Source organism: Dermacentor albipictus, chromosome 6 (assembly GCF_038994185.2).
Source record: "Dermacentor albipictus isolate Rhodes 1998 colony chromosome 6, USDA_Dalb.pri_finalv2, whole genome shotgun sequence".
Lineage (NCBI taxonomy): Eukaryota > Metazoa > Arthropoda > Arachnida > Ixodida > Ixodidae > Dermacentor > Dermacentor albipictus.
This window is the reverse complement of record NC_091826.1, coordinates 134,308,494-134,328,352: the sequence shown is the minus strand read 5'-3', so window position 1 is coordinate 134,328,352 and position 19,859 is coordinate 134,308,494. Positions and strand designations below refer to the sequence as shown.

General features: G+C 48.9%; 1 protein-coding gene across 3 annotated transcripts in view; it reads left to right on the top strand.

The window, feature by feature from the left end:
- The window catches only part of Gat (GABA transporter), a 552,429-nt gene that overhangs the window by 485,117 nt on the left and 47,453 nt on the right, over positions 1-19,859 (top strand). For all 3 annotated transcript variants that reach the window (XM_070541350.1, XM_065432204.1, XM_065432206.1), the window contains 2 exons: positions 4,130-4,242; positions 7,740-7,871. In XM_070541350.1, coding sequence (XP_070397451.1) covers positions 4,130-4,242; positions 7,740-7,871 — 245 coding nt within the window. The remainder of the gene's footprint in view (positions 1-4,129; positions 4,243-7,739; positions 7,872-19,859) is intronic.

Below are 19,859 nucleotides of genomic sequence, written 5' to 3'. Positions count from 1 at the left end.
GTCCCCGCAGCGCCGTCCATACACTGGCCCGGCCCAGGGCCGGTCTGCAAGCGCATAACCGGACAACTGAAAGCAGCAATCGATGGAGCTGAGGTTGCATTTCGTCGAACTGACGAAGATCCTCCGCCGCCGACGCAGATGCCGAAAGAGCTATTTCGATGGCGTACCAACGAGACGCCGCCATTCCGACGAAGTCTGGAAACAAAGAATACGCCAACGAACGACGGTTTGACTGCGCGACATTCCCGGTTCAGGTCAACACGACGCAGCCGTGAACCGACGCCCAGACATAACTGCGACACAATACAAAGAACCACCAACCTCGACGTGCTTCTCGACGGCCACGCAGTCACCACCTTAGTGGACAGAGGAGCCAACTATTTTGTCACGAACGGACACATCGCCGCCCAGTTGAAAAAATTAGGACTGCATGAGAAGGTTCTCAAACTCGGACCACTGGAGGACACCTAATAAAGCCGGCTAGAATGTGCATGGCAATAATTACCGTTCGTGACCGGACTTACCCTGCCACCTTCGTTATCATCCAGCAGTATTCATGAGACGTCATTCTCGGCATGGACTTCCTGAACCGACAGGGCGCAATCATCGACCTGAAGTTGAAGTGATGCGATGGTCAAGCGATGCCACTGGATAGCTCACGTAGTAACCATGCCTTGATTGTGCTAAGATCGAATGAGCATCCCGCCTCGCTCCAGCATTCTCATTTCCGCCGGCACAGAAACACGCGCAGACGTAAAAGCGTCATCGAGGGTAACCAACGTCTGTTGCTCAATCGCGAAATTCGCGTGGCAAGAGGGTTCGCTGGTCTGTATAGAGGAAAAATGATACTGATGCTGGCCAACTTCAGACAGGAATTTAGGCATGTAAACAGAGCCAGTTATTCCCCACTTTTTCTTCTATTCGGCCGAGAACCAGCGCTGCCCCTAGACACAACCGTCCCTGTTCACGCGGCACCGACCAGTGAATAAGCATTTGACGCCATCGCCCACAGCGCCCACGCAGGGGAGATCGTGATCGTGATCGCCTTCGCCCGTGATCGCCTTCTGAAACCTCAAGAAAGTCCAAGGCGTTTGTACGACCGGTGACACCGAGATGTGTACTTCCCACCTGGTTCTTTGGTGCTTCTATGGTCTCCGCCGCGTCAGGTCGGCCTATCAGAAGAACTGCTGTCTCGTTACAATATTAATTCCCGAACTTTGCGGAGAAATCCATTGGCGTTCCAGTTACTTTTCTGCCTTAATGCAAAAAACGACGTTTTGTTAGGAAAGCAAGTAGAATCACAGTGCATTTTCAACGCAAGTTTGACGCAGCATATCTCGTAAGTGGTGTCACCCATAAAATTATTTCGAAGTGGTTATACTTTGCGGTCTCACCCACTAAAATTTGTAAATTGCAACATGTGACGTAAGGTAATTAGTTAAAAACTGAGGGAATGGATCTTTTTTACAGCGAAACTTTATATAGCTAGCAGATTCTTCCGTCTGTCTGTCCACCTATCGCCTGTACAAGGAAAACTCCTCCAGCGCAACCCCATGCGCATGTGCGAAAACAAAAATAGAGAAAGGCTTAATTGTCTTTGCCAGTAGTGATGGCGTTGCGCTCCGTCACCGCCGAGCGCGCGGAGCAGTCTTTTTCCGCAACCGAACTGGGTAGATCACACGTGATACGTACTTCTGAGGAGCAGGCAGATTTCGATCAGCAATGCCGCGTGCAGAACCGGGAACGAGACTGTCTGCGCCGTGCGGATACTGCGGCCCCGGCGTGAGGACAGGCACGTGCAGCCGAGCGCAAGCAGCAACTGCGTACCGAGGATCCGTCTGCCCAAGCCGTCGTATAATGAACCGTCGGGATTGACCCACTGATAAACACCGGTGCCGCACGTTTCAGCTTTGCTGGTTAACCATCTCTACGGAGGACTTGGGCGGTAATCTTTTAATTAGTCGAACACGCACTTCAGTTTTTTTTTCTTAGTGCAAATAGTATCTGCCTCTTCGAGTAGACCCGTTCATGGGCTAGAATGGTGCTATCTGCCACAGACAATTTAAAAAAAAAAATTTTAAAGTGTTCACTGAAAGACCCTGTATATACCACTACAGATATTCACCGACTGGTCGGTAACTCGACGACCACTTGTCGTTCAGTCGACGACATGCCATAGAGCATACTGCGTCAGATTACGTGTCCTACTCATTGAACAATCCGAATGCTTTCCGTAAAGAGAAAATCGTTATATAGCTATGAAACACAGTGCAGTTTAGGATTTGGTATTTAATAATGGTTTGGTTGGAGACCCGTTTGTTATTTGTTTTGCTGAGGTTTCCCGCGACGTTAGCCATTCATCCTTCTCTTTTAAATAACCTTTTTGGCATAGCATGCACGCTCAAGTTCTAGAAATTACCTAGGTGCCTAAGTATGCGCGATGTTTTGTTTGGTATTAATACGCGAACGGGTAGAGAGTAGTTTCACGTGAGTAGTTTGTGTGCATTCAAATGTAACCAGCTGTGACCAGTGAGGGCGGCAAGCGAACGTCAACGCGTGAGCGCCTGCGGTAGAGCTGAGGTAGACGACAAACCATTGTACACACTACCCTACGGCAAGTGACATAAAGAGTGACTGTCCCTAGCGAGAGATCCAGCAGACGGCAGAGAGGACATATGCGGGCGGGAGTTCAATGGCGCGGCCAGAGACGTCGATTCCGCAACGAAAGAAACGTACCCGATCAAGCCGCCGGGGCGCAGTACCCATAGGAGCGTCACAATCTGTGCAAGAAGTGATGAACCAGCCCGATGCGGATTCGCGAAGCCAATACTGTTGTCTGATAAGTCAGCTCCCCTGTATACTGAACTGCGTGGTCGGAGCACCTTTTCAGCCTGGTGCTCCTTGTAACGCGCGACTTGCTGCCAAATCATCGACGATTTTCGAAACTATCTAAGCTACACTATGAGGAACATTGTTTACTCCAATTCATTCTGGGGGGCTCAAGCGCTGCCAAAGGCCAGCACTGTTCTGGCGCGCGCTTATTCTGCTAGCTTTCCTTTTTTTCATTTTTTGAGTGGTTAGTAGAAAGGAGCGTCCTGCGCTCACTGATATGAACCTTGTTAAATATTATTGTATCTACCGCAAGCTATATGGCGCACTGTGTAATTGTGCTTGTGTTGACTTACCCCCGTATGCAGAAATGCAACTTAAGTCGAAGCACATGCTTGACTTGATTTAGATGACGCCTGGCGTTAACGTGCCCAAAGACGCTCACTGCGTTTCCTACGGCGTGTTCCCGATAGGCGTCACTCGGATCAAGTCAAGCATGGGCTTCAACTTAAGTAGCATTTCTGCATACGGGGGTTAGCGCCGTTGTACATATTTCACCTCAGTAAGGTTACTTTCACTATTCTGGATGCGTTCTTGCGTCTTTCGTTACTGTTTATATTGCACCGCCAATCATATTGCAAAATCTAGGGTGCGATCTTGTACGCGTTCCAAAACAGAACGGAGGCGGTCCGTTCCACCGAGCCGCACACGGTTGGTCAGCTTGAACGGTGACGAACGCCATGACGTAAATTGTGAAGTGATATCTGCTGTCAATCATTCCGTGTTGTCTGCTATCGGACGAACGCAACGGAACGAACGGCCAATTTCGCGACGGAAAGAACGGACCGCCTCCGTTCGAGTTTGGAACGCGTACAAGATCGCACCCCTAAGCTCCGAATTTTGTACAATTGGAAAGTAAAACAAAAAGTAAACGTTGTTAAACAACCGATTTATTAAAAAGAATAAGTAACGGAAAACATTCACACAATTTCGTAAAAAAATAACCATCGCAAGCACGGATACCGAATTATGCGCTCGATCAAACCACGATTCTGCGCGCGCCAAGTCTCTGGAATCACCCTATTCGTCGCTGGCATCACTTCGACGAATCGTAGGATGCTCTGGCTATGGCATGGTGCCATCCGTTGTTAGCTGGCATACGAGTTACGCCAACTACAAAAAAATGATTTGGGTACTTACACTATTGGCGCGCACGAGTGGCGAAATGTACGGCATCCCTTTTGGCGCCGTGAAACCCAGCCCCGTGAGCAACCTGTAACCGGCGAACTGCGGCGCGCAGGTCCGGGCCTCGCGTTCCTGGCGTACCCGTCTGCGGTTCTGCAGCTGCCCATATCTCCGCTCTGGGCGGTGCTCTTCTTTCTCATGATTGTCATGCTGGGACTGGACAGTCAGGCAAGTCGAGCCACACACCTGATGTGTCTATTGCTCTTTTCGTCTCTGGTATCTGCTTGTTTTGTAATCGTTACCTCCGCCTTTCTTTTGTTTTTATTTTTGTCCATTGTTTTCGTACTTATTGTCGTTTTTGTTGTTGTTACTTTATCGTTGCTTCTTTTCGTTGTTATTGTAGAGGTCGTGTCAAGAGTTTTCCCTTGTCATGTCTACATCAACGTAAGTTAAAGCAAAATGTGCGCTTCTGGTGTTTCAATGGGGGCAAGATTATTGCTTCGCGCTTCCAATTGGGACTTTAGGAAGGCCTTCACATAAGCCATTGTATTGGCTTGCTGGTGTTTCAAGCAGTAAAAGTTGCTATTGTCCTGCTTTTCTTTTCACCTTTCTAGGTGTTGGTATGATCGACCCGTAAAGTATTAGAGGAATTCACACGTACGTACCCATGACAAAATGACTTACCTCCTCCCAGAATAGGCTGTTATGGTAAGCCTGGACATCAACCCGTCGAGTGTGAGAAGCCCTCAAGTGGGCGTCCCCATGCCAATATTTATTTATTTATTTATTTATTTATTTATTTACACATACTGCAGCCCCTGCTGGGGCTATAGCAGGAGTGGATAATACAATACATGAAAGAAATACAATAGGCAACAAAGAAAGTTTAGGCGCAGTGTTGAGGGAGTACAGACAAGAATTCATTTAATGGGAGAGAACAGGTGGTTCCTGGTAGCGAATTCCAGGCTTCAATTGTTTTAGGGAAAAAGCTATACTTAAAAGTATTAGTGCGTGCAAAAAATGGTGTAATGTTAAGCGCGTGATGTCTCCTATAATTGCCCTCTTCTCTAAAACAGCGTAGCCCATTTTATTCCCCGAGCTGACACAAAGGGATGAACGAAGAGAAGACAAACCGAAGGGCTTGATATCTTCGACGGCAGAACCTGACGAATGCACTAATACTTTCACAGGCTCCCTAAGAGGACGTCGTCGACCACAAGACCCGCAAGCGACTCAGCTGCGACAATGGACATTGACGGCCCTGCGTTTGTGAAACCTGAGCATTTCAATGGGGAATATGCGTGGATCGGGCAGGTAGTCGAGAAGAATAGTGTTTCCTTGCCCGTAGCCAGCGTGAAGATTGAAGGGCCGTTCTGACTATTGCTTACTAAAGCAGCAGTATCGCCAAATATGTCCAAGCACTATCCCTAATTATTTTTAAATCACACGTAAATGCCGTTGAAGAAAAATGGCCTGAATTCTGGCGCTCATACGTTTCAAGCTCTCACGCGTCTCAAGGCTCCAGAGATCGCGGAGGAGATAAGTTACGGCAACGAAGCCCCCGAAAAATGCCTCGTGACATAGACACTCAGAAGCACAGCAGATAGCTAGTGAAATCAGTGAAAAAGGCGCTAGCGCGGAGGCATCCGCGTTAGTGAGAACACCGCAGCAAGGGCTACCAGAGGAATCAGAAACTTTGCTGCTGCCACATTCGGAAAGCTCTTTAGGCATGCTGAAGGTTGTTAAAGAAGGAATCGCGACGGAAGAGCAAAACAATTGTGTCACGAAAGCATAAACAAGGACTATTCAGGAGGACGTTCCTTGTGTAGACGAGGTTTCTTGAAGCAGCGCCAAAAGATTCAAGGAGGCACTGAAGAACTCCCTCGTACCTCCACACTTGGGCGACTTTCCGGAATCGTCAAAAGGAGATGAGAATGCCAGGGCTGTCCAGCTGTGCAGGAACCCGGCGCTCGGGAACCTCACGGGCACATTGGGCGACCACTGGCATGGCGAAAATTGGCTGAACAGCGCAAGATCAAATGAGCCAAGTATTCGGCTCAGCGAAGAATATAGATAGTCGCCACACCGCAGCCCGTAAGACAAGAAAATAGGGTATCACGCAGAACTTCAAAGGACTAGTTGTGGCGGGTGAGAAATCCTAGCGACAAATCATAACGCGTCTCTGCGAGTAGGGGTGCGGCTGAAAGGTTTAGCTGGGTAGAGATATGCGTGTACGAACAGGACCAATCAGACTGCCACTGCCGTAGAATGCGCCGCGAGAGTGAGGAAAAAGGAAGATGGGCAATTATTCCGCCGTTTACGGCCTCCTTTTAAGGGACGAAAAAGCAAGCCGTGTGCACACATAAAGGCAGCCGAGGATAGAGGGCAGCGTATGCCAGGCGCCGTTTGTTACCTTCGGCGATGCCCGAAGCCCTTCAGAGAGCGATCCAATCGAGTACGCATGAAGGGGTAATAATTGTCGAATTAGGCGCATCAATATGTTACTTGTTTGTTGGAAAAGGACTCTTTTTATTCTTTGCTTTTCTTCGAAGGCGTTTTTTTGCCCGTTTAGAATTTGACTAACGCTACTATACTGCATTTCAATACGTTCTCAGTCTCCCAACAACCGCCCTTTCTCGGAAAAAATCCCACAAAAACATTAGGCATTAGGCTGGTTGAAGTACGCACTGAATTCTGGTTTTCTTCTTTGTTAGTTTTCAGGAGTCTAGAACGAGGGCTGCTGGCATGATTCTGATAGTGTTTTATGTGAAGAACGTGTACACTTGGTTAGTTGGAGGCTCTCGTTTTGTTGTGTCTTCGGCTTGGCGTGGTTTATTTCCAGAAGGCGTCATTTGGCAGGCCTTGGAACGATCGTGGAAACGAAGAACAGGTATGAGGTCTACCGGTCTGTTCGAGGTGCTTGGATACTGCAACCCCTTGGAGACCTCCTGTGGTGGCGAACGCGCTGTTATGATAAACCTGTCAAGCATGAGAGGCATTCAGGCGTACGTTCCCATGACAAGATGATTCGTCTCGTGTCAGCAAAGGCTGTCCGGTAAGCCTGGACATCGACCTGTCAAGTGTGAGAAGCGTTCAAGCGGACATGCCCATTTCGACACAATTGCCCTGTTCTCCGAAACAGCATCGCTCCTTTTATTCCCCGAGCTCACAAAAAGGGATGGGCGAAGAGAAGTCAAACTGAAGGGCAGGTGGTCGTCGACGACAGAACCTTACGAAAGCAAATACTTCCACAGGCTCCCCAAGAAAATTTCGATGACCACAAGATAGCAAGGAGTTATTTACGCCATCCTAGCCCCTGCGTTAGTGAGAAGCAATCGAGGCTCCGATAAGAGTCACTACCATGTACGAATGAAGTGAATACAATCTTTTCTACTTTTTTTCATCATCACTATGCCCGGCTTCGTCGTCGTTTTCTGACTCTTGCGGTGAAGACCCACCTCAACCAGTGAAGATCGTATCAGTGCATTTTGGGCAGTATGTGACTTGTCTTAACCATGCTACATCGGAACTCCCTCTGGATGTAGGTGTGTGCGTTGCAGTTCATGGCGTGTGAACAAACAACTTCTACGTACAAGAAGGCGTTCTGATGCTTCATCAGGCTCTAGTTTGCCACTGAGGTCAATGGCCTTAACACTTATCTTTTTGTTGTTCTCAGAAGTGCCCGACATATCCGTGATTCATTCTAACGAGTCTATTCCATGCAGTTCTGTACACTGGAAGGCTTCATCACTGCCGTTGTGGACGAGTGGCCCCGACTGCTCCGACCTCACAAGGAGATCTTCATCGCGATCGTCTGTTTTGTCTCGTACCTCATCGGACTCAGCTTCGTGACACAGGTGGGAGGAGCCAATCGCGCAGTTCGTTCGCTCGCAAATAGATAAGGCCTGATCTGTTTCTTGTTTGTACTAAAGGGCCCCTTTTCATTCCTTGCTTTCCTTCGAAAGCGTTTTGCTATTCCGTTGTGAATTTATTATTGACGCTATTATTGCTGGGTTTCCATACGTTCTCAGCCTTCAACAACCGTGGCTTTCTCGGGAAAAGGAAACACTAAAACATTAAGCATTAGTTAGTTATTTAGGCCACTGCGGTATGGTGATGACGACCTTACTGTCTGGTCAATTCAAGCATGCGAAATCTTACGGAACCATGGGAGTGTTTTTACCTTTTGTAGCCCTTAAAAATATACATTACGTTATAGCGCCAAATCGTAGTGCTGGAGGGGTTAGTCAGTGAAACTTACAAATTAACTTTATTTAATAAATTAAAATGTGTTATCGCCCCGGCTTTAAAATTTTCCATCTCCGCAGCTCATATAGTTTGCCGGTATATTCAAGATTATTAAACGCAATTGCTTGTAAATTGCCGCTTTTTTAGCTAAATATAAGCGAGAAGGGTGGCTACGCCAGCCGGCTATTCCAGATAGAGCCGGAAACGGATGTCATCACATTCAGAAGTGAGCGTCGGGTGCATCAGATCCAAAATAGATGAAGACGTGCCCGAATAATTTTCTAAACATATCCGTGCGCTAGACGCAGGAGGTAAAGGTTTGCGTACACTCATACGGAATGAAAATATTAGAAGGGGATATGATGAGATGCGATACGTGCAGGAAGTTAGCAGTTAATTCGTCAAAAAACAAAGGGTTCTGCCAGGTTCAACAGTGTAACAAAAAATAAAGTATGTAGTGCACGACATATCTTTAAACACCACTAGCGTACTGAGCTCTTTCATGAAAAATACAGCGAATACCCGTACCCCGATAACAAAGATAACAACACTCACCACAGCACGTGTAGTAGAAATAAATTAATTTTAAATAAAGTAAAATTTTATAGTTTCACACCCACTTTCCAAACATTTTTATTTCCGCGGAGACTTAATTCAGTGCGAACGAAATGATAAAAAGGTACTGCGGAACTCCCTGTTGTGGTTTATGTGATGGTGCGGAAGCATTCTTTCCAGTCGTTCACCTCGCACACATACGTCTGGGACGTATCTGAGCGCATACTATATATATATATATATATATATATATATATATATATATATATATATATATATATATATATATATATCAGAAAAAAGCAGTTCTGGGTCCGGGTAAATATTCACAGTGAAGTAGACGCGCGTATGAAGCGGTTTATTGACGTTTCGGCCGGGGTCCGGGGCCGGGTTTCTGATGAAGGCCGGACCCCGGCCGAAACGTCAATAAACCGCTTCATACGCGCGTCTACTTCACTGTATATATATATATATATCATGCACGTTTCGCTTCTCGTGGGTCCAAAGTTTCTTGGCCCAATGAGCAAGCCAGTCATGATATCGTGCAGATTTCACTGGGGTACTGTAAGTAGACCAATTTATTGCTACAGTCTGCTGCTAACTTGTCCACGGTGGCAAGGAATGCTCGCGTCTTACTAAATCTCTCCCCCTCCTTCTTGATTTCAGCGAAATCAAGATAAACACCCTCGAAAGCGATAACTGTATACTGTGGCAAAACGATCGTGTTGTCTCTTGGCTTGCACTTGGCTTTAATAAGCCGACACTGAGAAGAAGCATTTATTTGCGCAAAACATATACGTTTGCCCGCAAGGTAAGGCGAAAGAAGGGCGGAGCAGCCAAAGTAGCAGTTTACAAGTAATAAAGCTAATAAAACCAAATACCACAAGTCGTAAAACAGAAACTATCAAAAATATTCTCAGCGCAATTCTTAATCACAATGCAAAGTATCAATTGTTTGCAAAATATCCACTAAATAAACTAATACTGCACTGCAAAAAAGCATTCTGTTTCTTTCCGGGCAATGTATGACATCAACGCTTAGTTGTACTTCGCTAACGCCTTCAGCTATTCTGCTCTTCAGCTGCAATAGCTCTAACAGGTATGTCAACGCCTGGTTGTCTCTGCGCAACTTGAAGTGGTGATGGCGTTACGACACCTCAGAAGCGCTCTGGACGGCAATCAGTTGAAGCTGTTCACAGACAACCAGACGTTGACGCACGTATTACAGCTGTCGCAGCCGATGGGCATAATAGGTCCAAGGGTTAGCGAAATAGAATTTTTCCGCTTTGACGTCATACATCGCCAAGGACGGAAACATGAGGACGTCGATGCCCCATCTCAACTCCATGTGTCGTACGATACGCCTACCAGAATTGTAAGGCGTTTACAGCTTTGAGCACGCACGGAGGGGGTGGAAGAGACGCAAAGTATACGGTCCGAAAACCAAAGGGCTGACAGTCCTGAAGCTTTACCGCACCATTCCAGGGTCATGAAGACACGACGGATTTCGGAAGTCGTACCGCAACGTAGCCCAGCGATTCATTTGGGAAAACATAAAAGAATACATCACACATTACGTGAAGCTTTGTCATCAGTGTCAGCTTGTTAAACCCAAGTACAAGCATAGAGGCAACAGGATGGTCTTGCCAAAGTATTCCGATACGCCTTTCGAGGTTCTTTATCTGGATTTCGCTGCAATCAAAAAGAAATAAAGGGGAGGGGGGGGTGACTAAGGAGGATGGAAGCGTTTGTTGTGGGCGTGGACGAGTGCAGGCATTTTGTCGCCGCCAAAGGTGGGAAGGAGGACGCGAACCGCGCGATGCTATTGCTGGAACGAGAACACTTCAAGACGTCAGAGTCATCATCGCACACAATGGCCCAGCATTAAAAAGCGAGAAACTGGGACTTTTGGCTGAGAAAAAAAAATTTGCCCTGCGTGCTTCAACTAACCAAGGGGAGTCGAATTCCCTTAGAGAGGAAAATAAAGGATTTGATTATGTACATACATAGGCTTATACCCCGAATTCGACGGAGGCTAGACATTCACCTTGAAGCAACCGTCGCGCATCAAAACAAATCACATACATCGGGGCTGGGATGCAGTCCACATTTTGCGACGCTTGGCACTAGCTTATGGCTGCCAGCGGACCACGCATGTTGTCTAGTGAAACAAGTCAATCTAAAGGAACATCCCAAGACTTCTCAGCAGTGACAAAAATGTAAAGTGAAAGTGAAAAAAAAGTTTCACCTCAGGCAGAGCCTAAAGATGCCGGAGATTGAAGGAGTATCGTGGATTCTGGTTCGAAAGATAATTGATTCCAGAACGCCCTTTACAGGACCTTACTAGGACGTCAAGACACCCAGACAGCAGGGACTGCTAAAAATAATATATTACGAAGGACCCAGTCAAAAAATTCGGAGGACACCTAAGCACTTAAGAGTGGTGAATGCGAAAGCATTAATGCCAATTGAACGCCGCTGAGTGGTGCTTCAATTTTCGCGCTGCCAGTGATGTTTTCCTGTTTTGCTTTGGGGTATCTTATCGAGTCTTGAGGTTATATTTTTCACAATTTCTACATTAGCATGGTCACTGTAGACCGGAATGATTTGAAAGATATTGCTGAGTAACAAAGTGCTTTTATTTTCACGCATTGCGTTCGCTAATGTCTATGGGGACAGTCAAGCTGAAGATTTTTTCAGCGGCCATGATGTACTTGTTGGGAGCTCAGTTTAGCGTAGGCATGTAATGCACGTTTTGGCAGGTTGAGAACGAAAATTGGACTGGCTTTATTCCACACTAAAACATGTTTGCCGAGGGGGGGTGATGGAGCCCTGTCGGGCAGCCACCTCAGCAGGTGCGATGATACCCACTTGGAGGCCAGGCGAGCTAACTGAATTTTACAGAAGCGGGGCACAAATCACAGTGACAGACGGTCGCTACATATTCGTTCCCATACAGCAGGTCCGCTGCCTGCCTCTTGTTTTGCTGCCGTCTTCTCATCCCTAACTTAGTCGGCGGTGCACTGGCGTGTACGGCCAGGCTTCGCTGCTGCCGAGGTGGCGGCCGCTGACGATGTAGTTGCTTCAGACTCCATAGCGGCACGTGCACCCCGAGCCAGCAAGCTGCAGCAGCCTGCGGTGCATGCCGCCGATGTCATGCACGACGAAACACTGCGGACGAAGCAGCGGCCACAAGGCCGGCAGGCGCGCGCAGCAGCTAAGCCCAGTGAGAGATGCGGAACGCGCACCGGCTTCTGACAGCGAGGGTGACGTGGCGTCGCAGCGATGGCCCTGACGCCACGCAATCAGGAGCTGTTCCCTCTGACTCGCTCTGCTCCGTCGGGTCGGCTCTGCTCGTGACGTGGCGTCGCAGCCAGTGGGAAATTTAGGCGCCGTTTTGGCTGCTACACACGCGGGCTTTTTTGCTCAGAGCCCTTGGGGCTATTCGCTTCAAAATTTGAAAATACTTCAGTTGGAAATGTTATTGATACTAACTTCGTGGGGAACAAGGCAGCCGATTGCGTGTGCGTGGTGGCCCGCATCACCAGCGTGGTAACGGAGAAGACGTCGAAGTTGGGAAGAAGAATGTAGCAATAAATTGGTTCTACCTACATTGCCCTAGGGAAACAATACCCTTTACGACTTATGGAGCGCATCATGTCAAGCCTCTCTCTCTTCATAAACGCTCTCTATCTCTCTATCTATCTCGTGTCAAGCATTACAGACGGACATATTTTCGAGGGAAGTAGCCCTACAGTGCTTACACTTTAAAACGCGTCTGTTTCAACGCTCGCTTCCGCCCCATTCATGGCTCCTATCCTCATGAATGGCCGCGTGCCTGCAAGAGCCTTATGCGGCCCCATGCCCAGTGGCAGGGTAAAGTGGACATCCGTTCCTAAAAAAGTGATACATTCACCGGCGGGTATCGCAGCATGCGCTGCTGGAAAACGCATGACCAGTCGGTTTGCTTTACGGCACCTCTGTTGGCACACGGACCTTCAGTGCAGTACATGCCTCATCACGCTGTCTTTATCGAACGCCGTCCGTCCTAAAACGCATGCCTTGGTGACGTGTCTAGAATGTAATAATGAATAGGGATGCTATCGAATAAACGACAATGTTCGCGATTTTTACAGTGCAGTAAGCGTCGCTTGCTTTAGAGCTGTGGCATAACAGTAGTACTTTGGTTAGTGCAATCACCAGCACAAAGTAAAACATTTCTGGTAACTGCGGAGTTATAAATGGTTGCAGTAGAAGGCCGCTGTTATGAACAAAGATGACCTCTACTGCTTACCGCTTAATTCGCTAAAGCGAAACTTCTCGATACCTATTCGCTGCTAGACACCTGCTAGGGCATATTGATTTATTTTCTTTCAACGAAAATTAAATGAAGGCCATGGAAAATACGTAAATGCATGTCCGATATTGCTACGGAACAGCCGCCACAGTGTGGCTGCACTGAGGAGGACGAAGACGACGTGTGTGCCGGCTCGATATAGCGTCGCAATTTTGGCCTCCGTGAGCTTACCTGTACATAAATTGTAAATAGTACTCGGCTTCAGCTTCACGTAACATTGTTTTGGTGGAGGTGGACGTTCCCCGTATCCGTCATGGAGCTTCGCAGCGGTCGCAACGATGACAATGCAACTTCGGCTCCTGCTAGCGGCACTTCATCTGCGCAAGCGTCTCCGCCTGCAGCCCCGACCTACGTCGCCGTTTCCCCCCCTCGATATCCTGGTGTTTTCAACGCAGTCGGCAGTCCTGATCTTGACGACTGACTCCACTTATATGAACGTGTCAGCACCAGTCACAGGTAGGATCCCACTATTATGCTTGGCAACGTACTTTTCTACCTCGACGGAGCTCCATTCGCGTTGCTCCAGACTCACGAAGAGGAGATCTCGAGCTAGGATCTCTTCAAAGACAAGCTACGCGACCTTTTTGGCAATCCGTTTGGTCGACAAGTCAACGCCAAGAAAGCCCTTGCCACACGTGTACAGACGTCGACCGAGTCCTACGTGTCATACATTCTCGACGTGTTGGCCCTTTGTGCCAAGGCTGACCCGAACATGACTGAGGAGGATAAGGTTAATCACGTCCTCAAAGGCATTGCTGACGACGCCTTCAATATACTGGTGTTTAGGAACGTCACCAGCATCGATACCATCCTCAAGGAGTGCCGCCGTCTCCAGCATGCTAAAAGATACCGGGTATCCCAGCACATCACGCGACTTCCCAACACATCTGCTACGTCATCCTGTGACGACTTCTTCCACCAGCCATCGCGATGTGACAACTTGACCCGCATCATTCGTCGTGAGGTTGAAGCGGCGCAACCGGTGGCCCCTTCATTCCCGTTACCTGATCATTCGCCGGTGAAAATCTCCTTGATCCAGGCCGTCGTCCGTCAAGAGTTCTAGAACGTCGGCGTGCAATCCATTCGTTCCGTACGCTCGGAACCTTTGACTCCGCGCACGTCCCCACCGCACTCTTCTTACTCCGCTTATGGACAGCGCAACCCCTCCGAATGCCGAAGCGTGGACGACAAGCCTATCTGTTTTAACTGCCGACTCATTCCACATGTCGCTCGCCACTGTCGCAGCCGCTGGACTTCTCCGACGCGTTATTATCCTGATTACCCCCTCGCCCCTCTAGCGCATCCTTTTCCTTCGCCCCTTCTATGCCCTCTCCATCATCTGACCCTGGGACACCTTTGACACGACCCCGCTACTCCCGCTCGCCTTCTCCCTCCCGCCGCCAATCTCGCTCGCACCCGTCACGCCGTGCTCCTTCTCCGACCTACTCGCCGCACTCCCGACCGGAAAGCTACACAGTGCAGCTTCTGGAGGTGAAGCTGCATTGACGACATAGGCGCGAAATCCTCGCTTCACCTTACCCACGAACTAGAATCTTTTGGACGTTCTCGTCGACAATGTTCCTGTGTGCGCATTGATTGACACCGGGGCGCATGTGTCCATTATGAGTGCTGCTCTTCGCCGCCGGCTCAAAAAAGTTCTGACGCCTGCCCCGAACCGAGTTGTACAAGTCACCGACGGAGCGACTGTCGCTATTGTTGGCATGTGTTCTGCCCGACTCACCATTGCTGAGAGACACACCGTCGTTCTTTTCACCGTCATCCAGCATTTCCCTCACGAACTCATTCTCGGTGTGGATTTTCTTTCCCATCATTCTGCCCTCATTGACTGTTCGGCCGGCTCACTTCGCCTTGACTTGCCTCTTCTTGCCGACCCTGTGGACCCGCCTCCAAGCCATCTGAGCTGCATGGATTTTATACGCCTACCACCTCACTCTCTGACACACGTCGACTTGTCCTCACCAGCTGTACCTGACGGCAATTACGTGGCCGCACCAATTACGGCCGTTATGCTTAGACATGGTGTTACCGTGCCGCACACTGTGCTTAAAATTACTGGCAACCGCACCTGCCTTCCGCTTGTCAATTTCGCGCTAACCGCGCAAGTTCTGCCTCAGGGCATCTCCTTGGCTATAATTCGCGCTTTGCAGGAAGAGGTCGTGCCATTCACAGTGGAAGATCATTACAGCTCAGCCCATACCGTGACGTCATCGCACGGTATTGACGTCGACATTAAGAAGATGGTCTCCTCTGACCTTAAACTCAAGCTGAAGCTCTTTGCCGCGTTCTTGAAGGCTATCGCGACATTTTTTACTTTGACAATAGGCCCTTAGGTAAAACGTCCGTCGTGACCCATCGCATAAATACTGGCGATGCGAACCCTATTCACCGACGTCCATACCTTGTTTCTGCGTCGGAACGAGCTGTTATCCAACAGGAAGTCACAAAAATACTTGCAAAGGACCTTATCGAGCCTTCCTGTAGTCCCTGGGCATCTCCCGTCGTACTTGTCAAAAAGAAGCATGGAACGTGGCGCTTTTGTGTAGATTATCGCCACCTGAACAAAATCACAAAAAAAGAGGTGTACCCTTTGCCACGTATTGATGACACTCTAGACTGCCTGTATGGTGCCACCTATTTTTCTTCTATCGACATACGGTCGGGCTACTGGGACATATCCGTCGACGACATGGACCGAGAGAAGACTGCATTTGTTACCCCTGACGGCCTTTTTCAGTTCAAGGTGATGCCTATCGGTCTCTGTAATGCGCCCGCCACCTTCGAACGAATGATGCACTCTTTTCTTCAGAGGTTCAAGTGGTCCACCTGTTTGTGCTATCTGGACGACATCATCGTTTATTGGCCCACATTCTACACGCATCTAGACCGTCTTTCAGCGACTCTTGACGTGTTCCGCTGCGCCGGTCTCCAGTTGAACTCGTCAAAATGTCATTTCGCTCGCCGCCAAATCGCCGTCCTTGGACACCTCGTAGACGCCAGAGGCGTGCGATCCGATCCGGACAAAATTCGCGCCGTTACAAATTTTCCTGTTCTGAAGTCTACCAAGGATGTCCGTAGTTTCTTAGAGCTTTGCTCTTATTTCCGACACTTTCTGAAGGATTTTGCGACCATCGCACGTCCACTTACCGGCCTCTTGAATAAAGACGCCCCTTTTTCTTGGGGTCCTGACCATGCCGCATCATTCTCGCAGCTGACTACTCTCCTTGCCACGCCTCCAATTTTGGCCCACTTTGACCCGTCTACCTCAACGGAAGTTGGAACTGATGCCAGTGGTCACGGCATAGGAGCAGTGTTAGCACAGCGCCAGCATGGACATGATCGCGTTATAGCCTATGCCAGCCGACTTCTATCACCCGCTGAGTGCAGTTATTCAATCACAGACCGCTAATGCCTCGCTCTTGTGTGGGCTGTTGCGAAATTTCGTCCATACTTTTAAGGACGCCCCTTCAGTGTCATCACTGATCACCACGCTCTCTGCTGGCTATCCTCGCTCAAGGACCCCACGGAACGACTCGCTCGCTGGGCATTACGCCTTCAAGAATATATCTTCTCCTTGCTATATAAGACGGGACGCTTGCACCAGGATGCCGATTGTTGGTCCCGCTACCCCGTCGACGAACCGGCTGATGCGGACGCCATCGCTTGCGTTTTCTCTGTGTCCCAGATGCTTCAAATCGGCAAGGACCAACCGTGCGATCCTTCAATATGCGCCCTCATCGACCGTCTGGAGTCAACTCCTGGCGACGCCTCTCTCCGGATATTTCTCCTTAAAGAGGGGGCATTAGAGCGCCGCAATTTTGATCCACACGGCCTTGACCTTCTGCTCGTCATTCCATCGCACCTGCATTCGACTGTCCTCCTGCAACTTCACGATGCTCCCTTGGCTGGACACTTGGGCGTCTCGCGCATGTACGACCGTGGACGCCGTCGATTTTTTCGGCCGGGCCCCACCCGCTCCGTGCGGCGCTACGTTGCCGCTTGTGTGCCCTGTCAGTGCCGGAAGAAGCCCTCCACACCTCTAGCTGGATGTGTCCAGCCGATCGACATCCCACCGGAACCCTTTTTCCGTGTTGGTCTAGACCTTCTTGGACCATTTCCTCTCTCGGGCTCCGGAAATAAATGGGTCGCCGTCGCTACCGATTATGCTACGCGGTACGCAATCACCAGAGCCCTCCCGACTAGTTCCGCTGCTGATGTTGCTGACTTGCTGCCCTATGACATCATTTTAGTGCGCGGTGCTGCGCGCCGATTACTCACTGACCGTGGCCGCAGCTTTCTGTCGGCAGTCGTCGAGGACATCCTCCGCTCCTGCTCGACAAAGCAGAAGCTGAGCACATCCTACCACCCACAGACCAACGGCCTCACGGAGCGCCTTAACTGGACCATCACCGACATGCTTTCGAAGTACCTTGCGACCGACCACCATGACTGGGACCTTCACTTACCATATGTGACGTTCGCGTATAATTCATAGCGTCACGACACCGCCGGCTATTCACCATTCTATCTCCTATATGGCCGAGAACCTGTGTTGCCCTTGGACACTTTGCTGCCCTCGGCCACACGTTCCGCCACTGAATACGCCCGCGACACGATCGCACACGCCGACCCCGCGCGCAAGCTCTCCCGCACCCGTCTCGAGGCCTCCCAGGAGCATCAGAGATGCCTCTATGATTGCCAACATCGTGACATGCACTTTTCTCCGGCTTCTCTGGTGCTTCTCTGGTCACGCGTTCGACGTGTGGGCCTTTCCGAAAAGCTGCTGTCGCGCTACACTGGCCCTTACCGTGTGGTACGACAAGTGACCGATGTCACGTACGAAATCATCCCCGCCGATCTCTCAGCGTAATCATCAGCAGCAAGTGACATCGTTCACGTGGCAAGACTAAACCCATACCACACAGCTTTCACCACGGATGTTGTAGATTAAGCACCGGAACGGTGCTTCTACAGCCGCGGGTGATGCTACGGAACAGCCGCCACAGTGTGGCTGCACTGAGGACGACGAAGACGACGTGTGTGCCGGCTTGATATAGCGTCGCCATTTTGGTCTCCGTAAGCTTACCTGTAAATAAATTGTAAATAGTATTCGGCTTCAGCTTCACGTAACAATATGTTTCACTGGAACAGCTAACAGTAGTACTACATAGTGGCAGTTTCGCCTGGAGGGCGAAACCTGTAGTGCGATAGCAAGGTTTAGCGCTGCATCGAAGTTCCTCGGACGGTGATCTGCCTATACGTGGGGCGACACGATAGCGCGACTGAGATTTCTACTACTAGCAGTCATCTCCTTTCTAGTGTTCGGTGTGAACAGTGTGCGCATGTGTGTGGTGGCATTAACGAACGGCGCGCTATGCGTGTGTGTCCGGTTGCGGAGAAGGGGGCATGCTTTTTTCCGTTTCAGAGTGCACTGGGGCGTGTTCTGTATTGAAGCGCCCGCGTGCATATTGCAATTTATTCCACCTTTTGATCGAGTCGTAACTGCACCAAGCCAACAAACCAAAACCAAAATCCAGAAAACGGCTAGACAAGGCCCACAGCCCCGTTAACTTAGCACAGACGGATGGCAAAGATAAGCGCAAAGCTAAAGCATTGCTAGCCAGAGCTACATAGCACCATAACAGAAAAATAAATATACAAGAAAAAAAAGATGTACATTAGAAAATAGCAACTTCAGATTAAACAAAATACACTAGACAAACGTAAGCATGCGATGCAGCAATGCTGATAAACACATACATATATCTGCTTACAATACATACGATGAAAGCAGCTCACTAGCAAAAGTAAACAGGCTAAGAAACGCAACTTAAATGGTATGGCAAGAAGTATCGTAGCATCCGTTTTCGTAGTTGGTTCGAGTAGGAGGATGTTCGTATTTTCGGTTAAGGCACGTTGTTTCTGTTTTCCTTTCAAAGACGAAATGCTGACTAAGAAGTTGTTATTTCTGGAAACAGCTACCTCATAGCGTTCGACAAATGTGTTCTTGTATAGCTTCCGTAAAAGAACTACATTTGGTTGATAAAAATGTGGTTTAGCATGACTGTCGTGTGGGAAATGCATGATGGCACGAGTTGCCTTTTTCTGGATTCTATGGAGGTTACTTATATTGACTAGGGTAGTCGTACCCCACACTAATTGGCAGTACTTTATATGTGACGCAAGCAAGCTGTCGTAAATGAGAAACTTAACATCTTTTGCCAAGTAAAATGCAAATTATGTATTAAATTATGGAGTTCTAACGTGCCAGAACCACGATCTGCTTACGAGGCACACCGTTGTGGGGGACTCGGGAATAATTGGCCCACATGGAGCTCTTTAACGTGAACCAAAATTTAAGTACAGCGGTGTTCGCGCATTTAGCCCCCGTAGAAATGCAGCCGCCGTGACCGGGATTCGATTTCCGTCAGCAAAATGTGGTGTGAGGAATGAATTAGGCAGACAGTCTCATGTGAACGCCAGAAGTGTCGCACAAGTTTTCCTTTGACACCTTTATTTATGGGCTTTGTGTAACTGCAAGAAACGATACGCGGGTATTTTGTCATTCGATATCAGCGCTTATTTACACATTTATTCATTCGAGATTGAGTATATTGTTACGTGTAGATACACACAAACGGAAGAGACTATTTACAGGCTATTTACA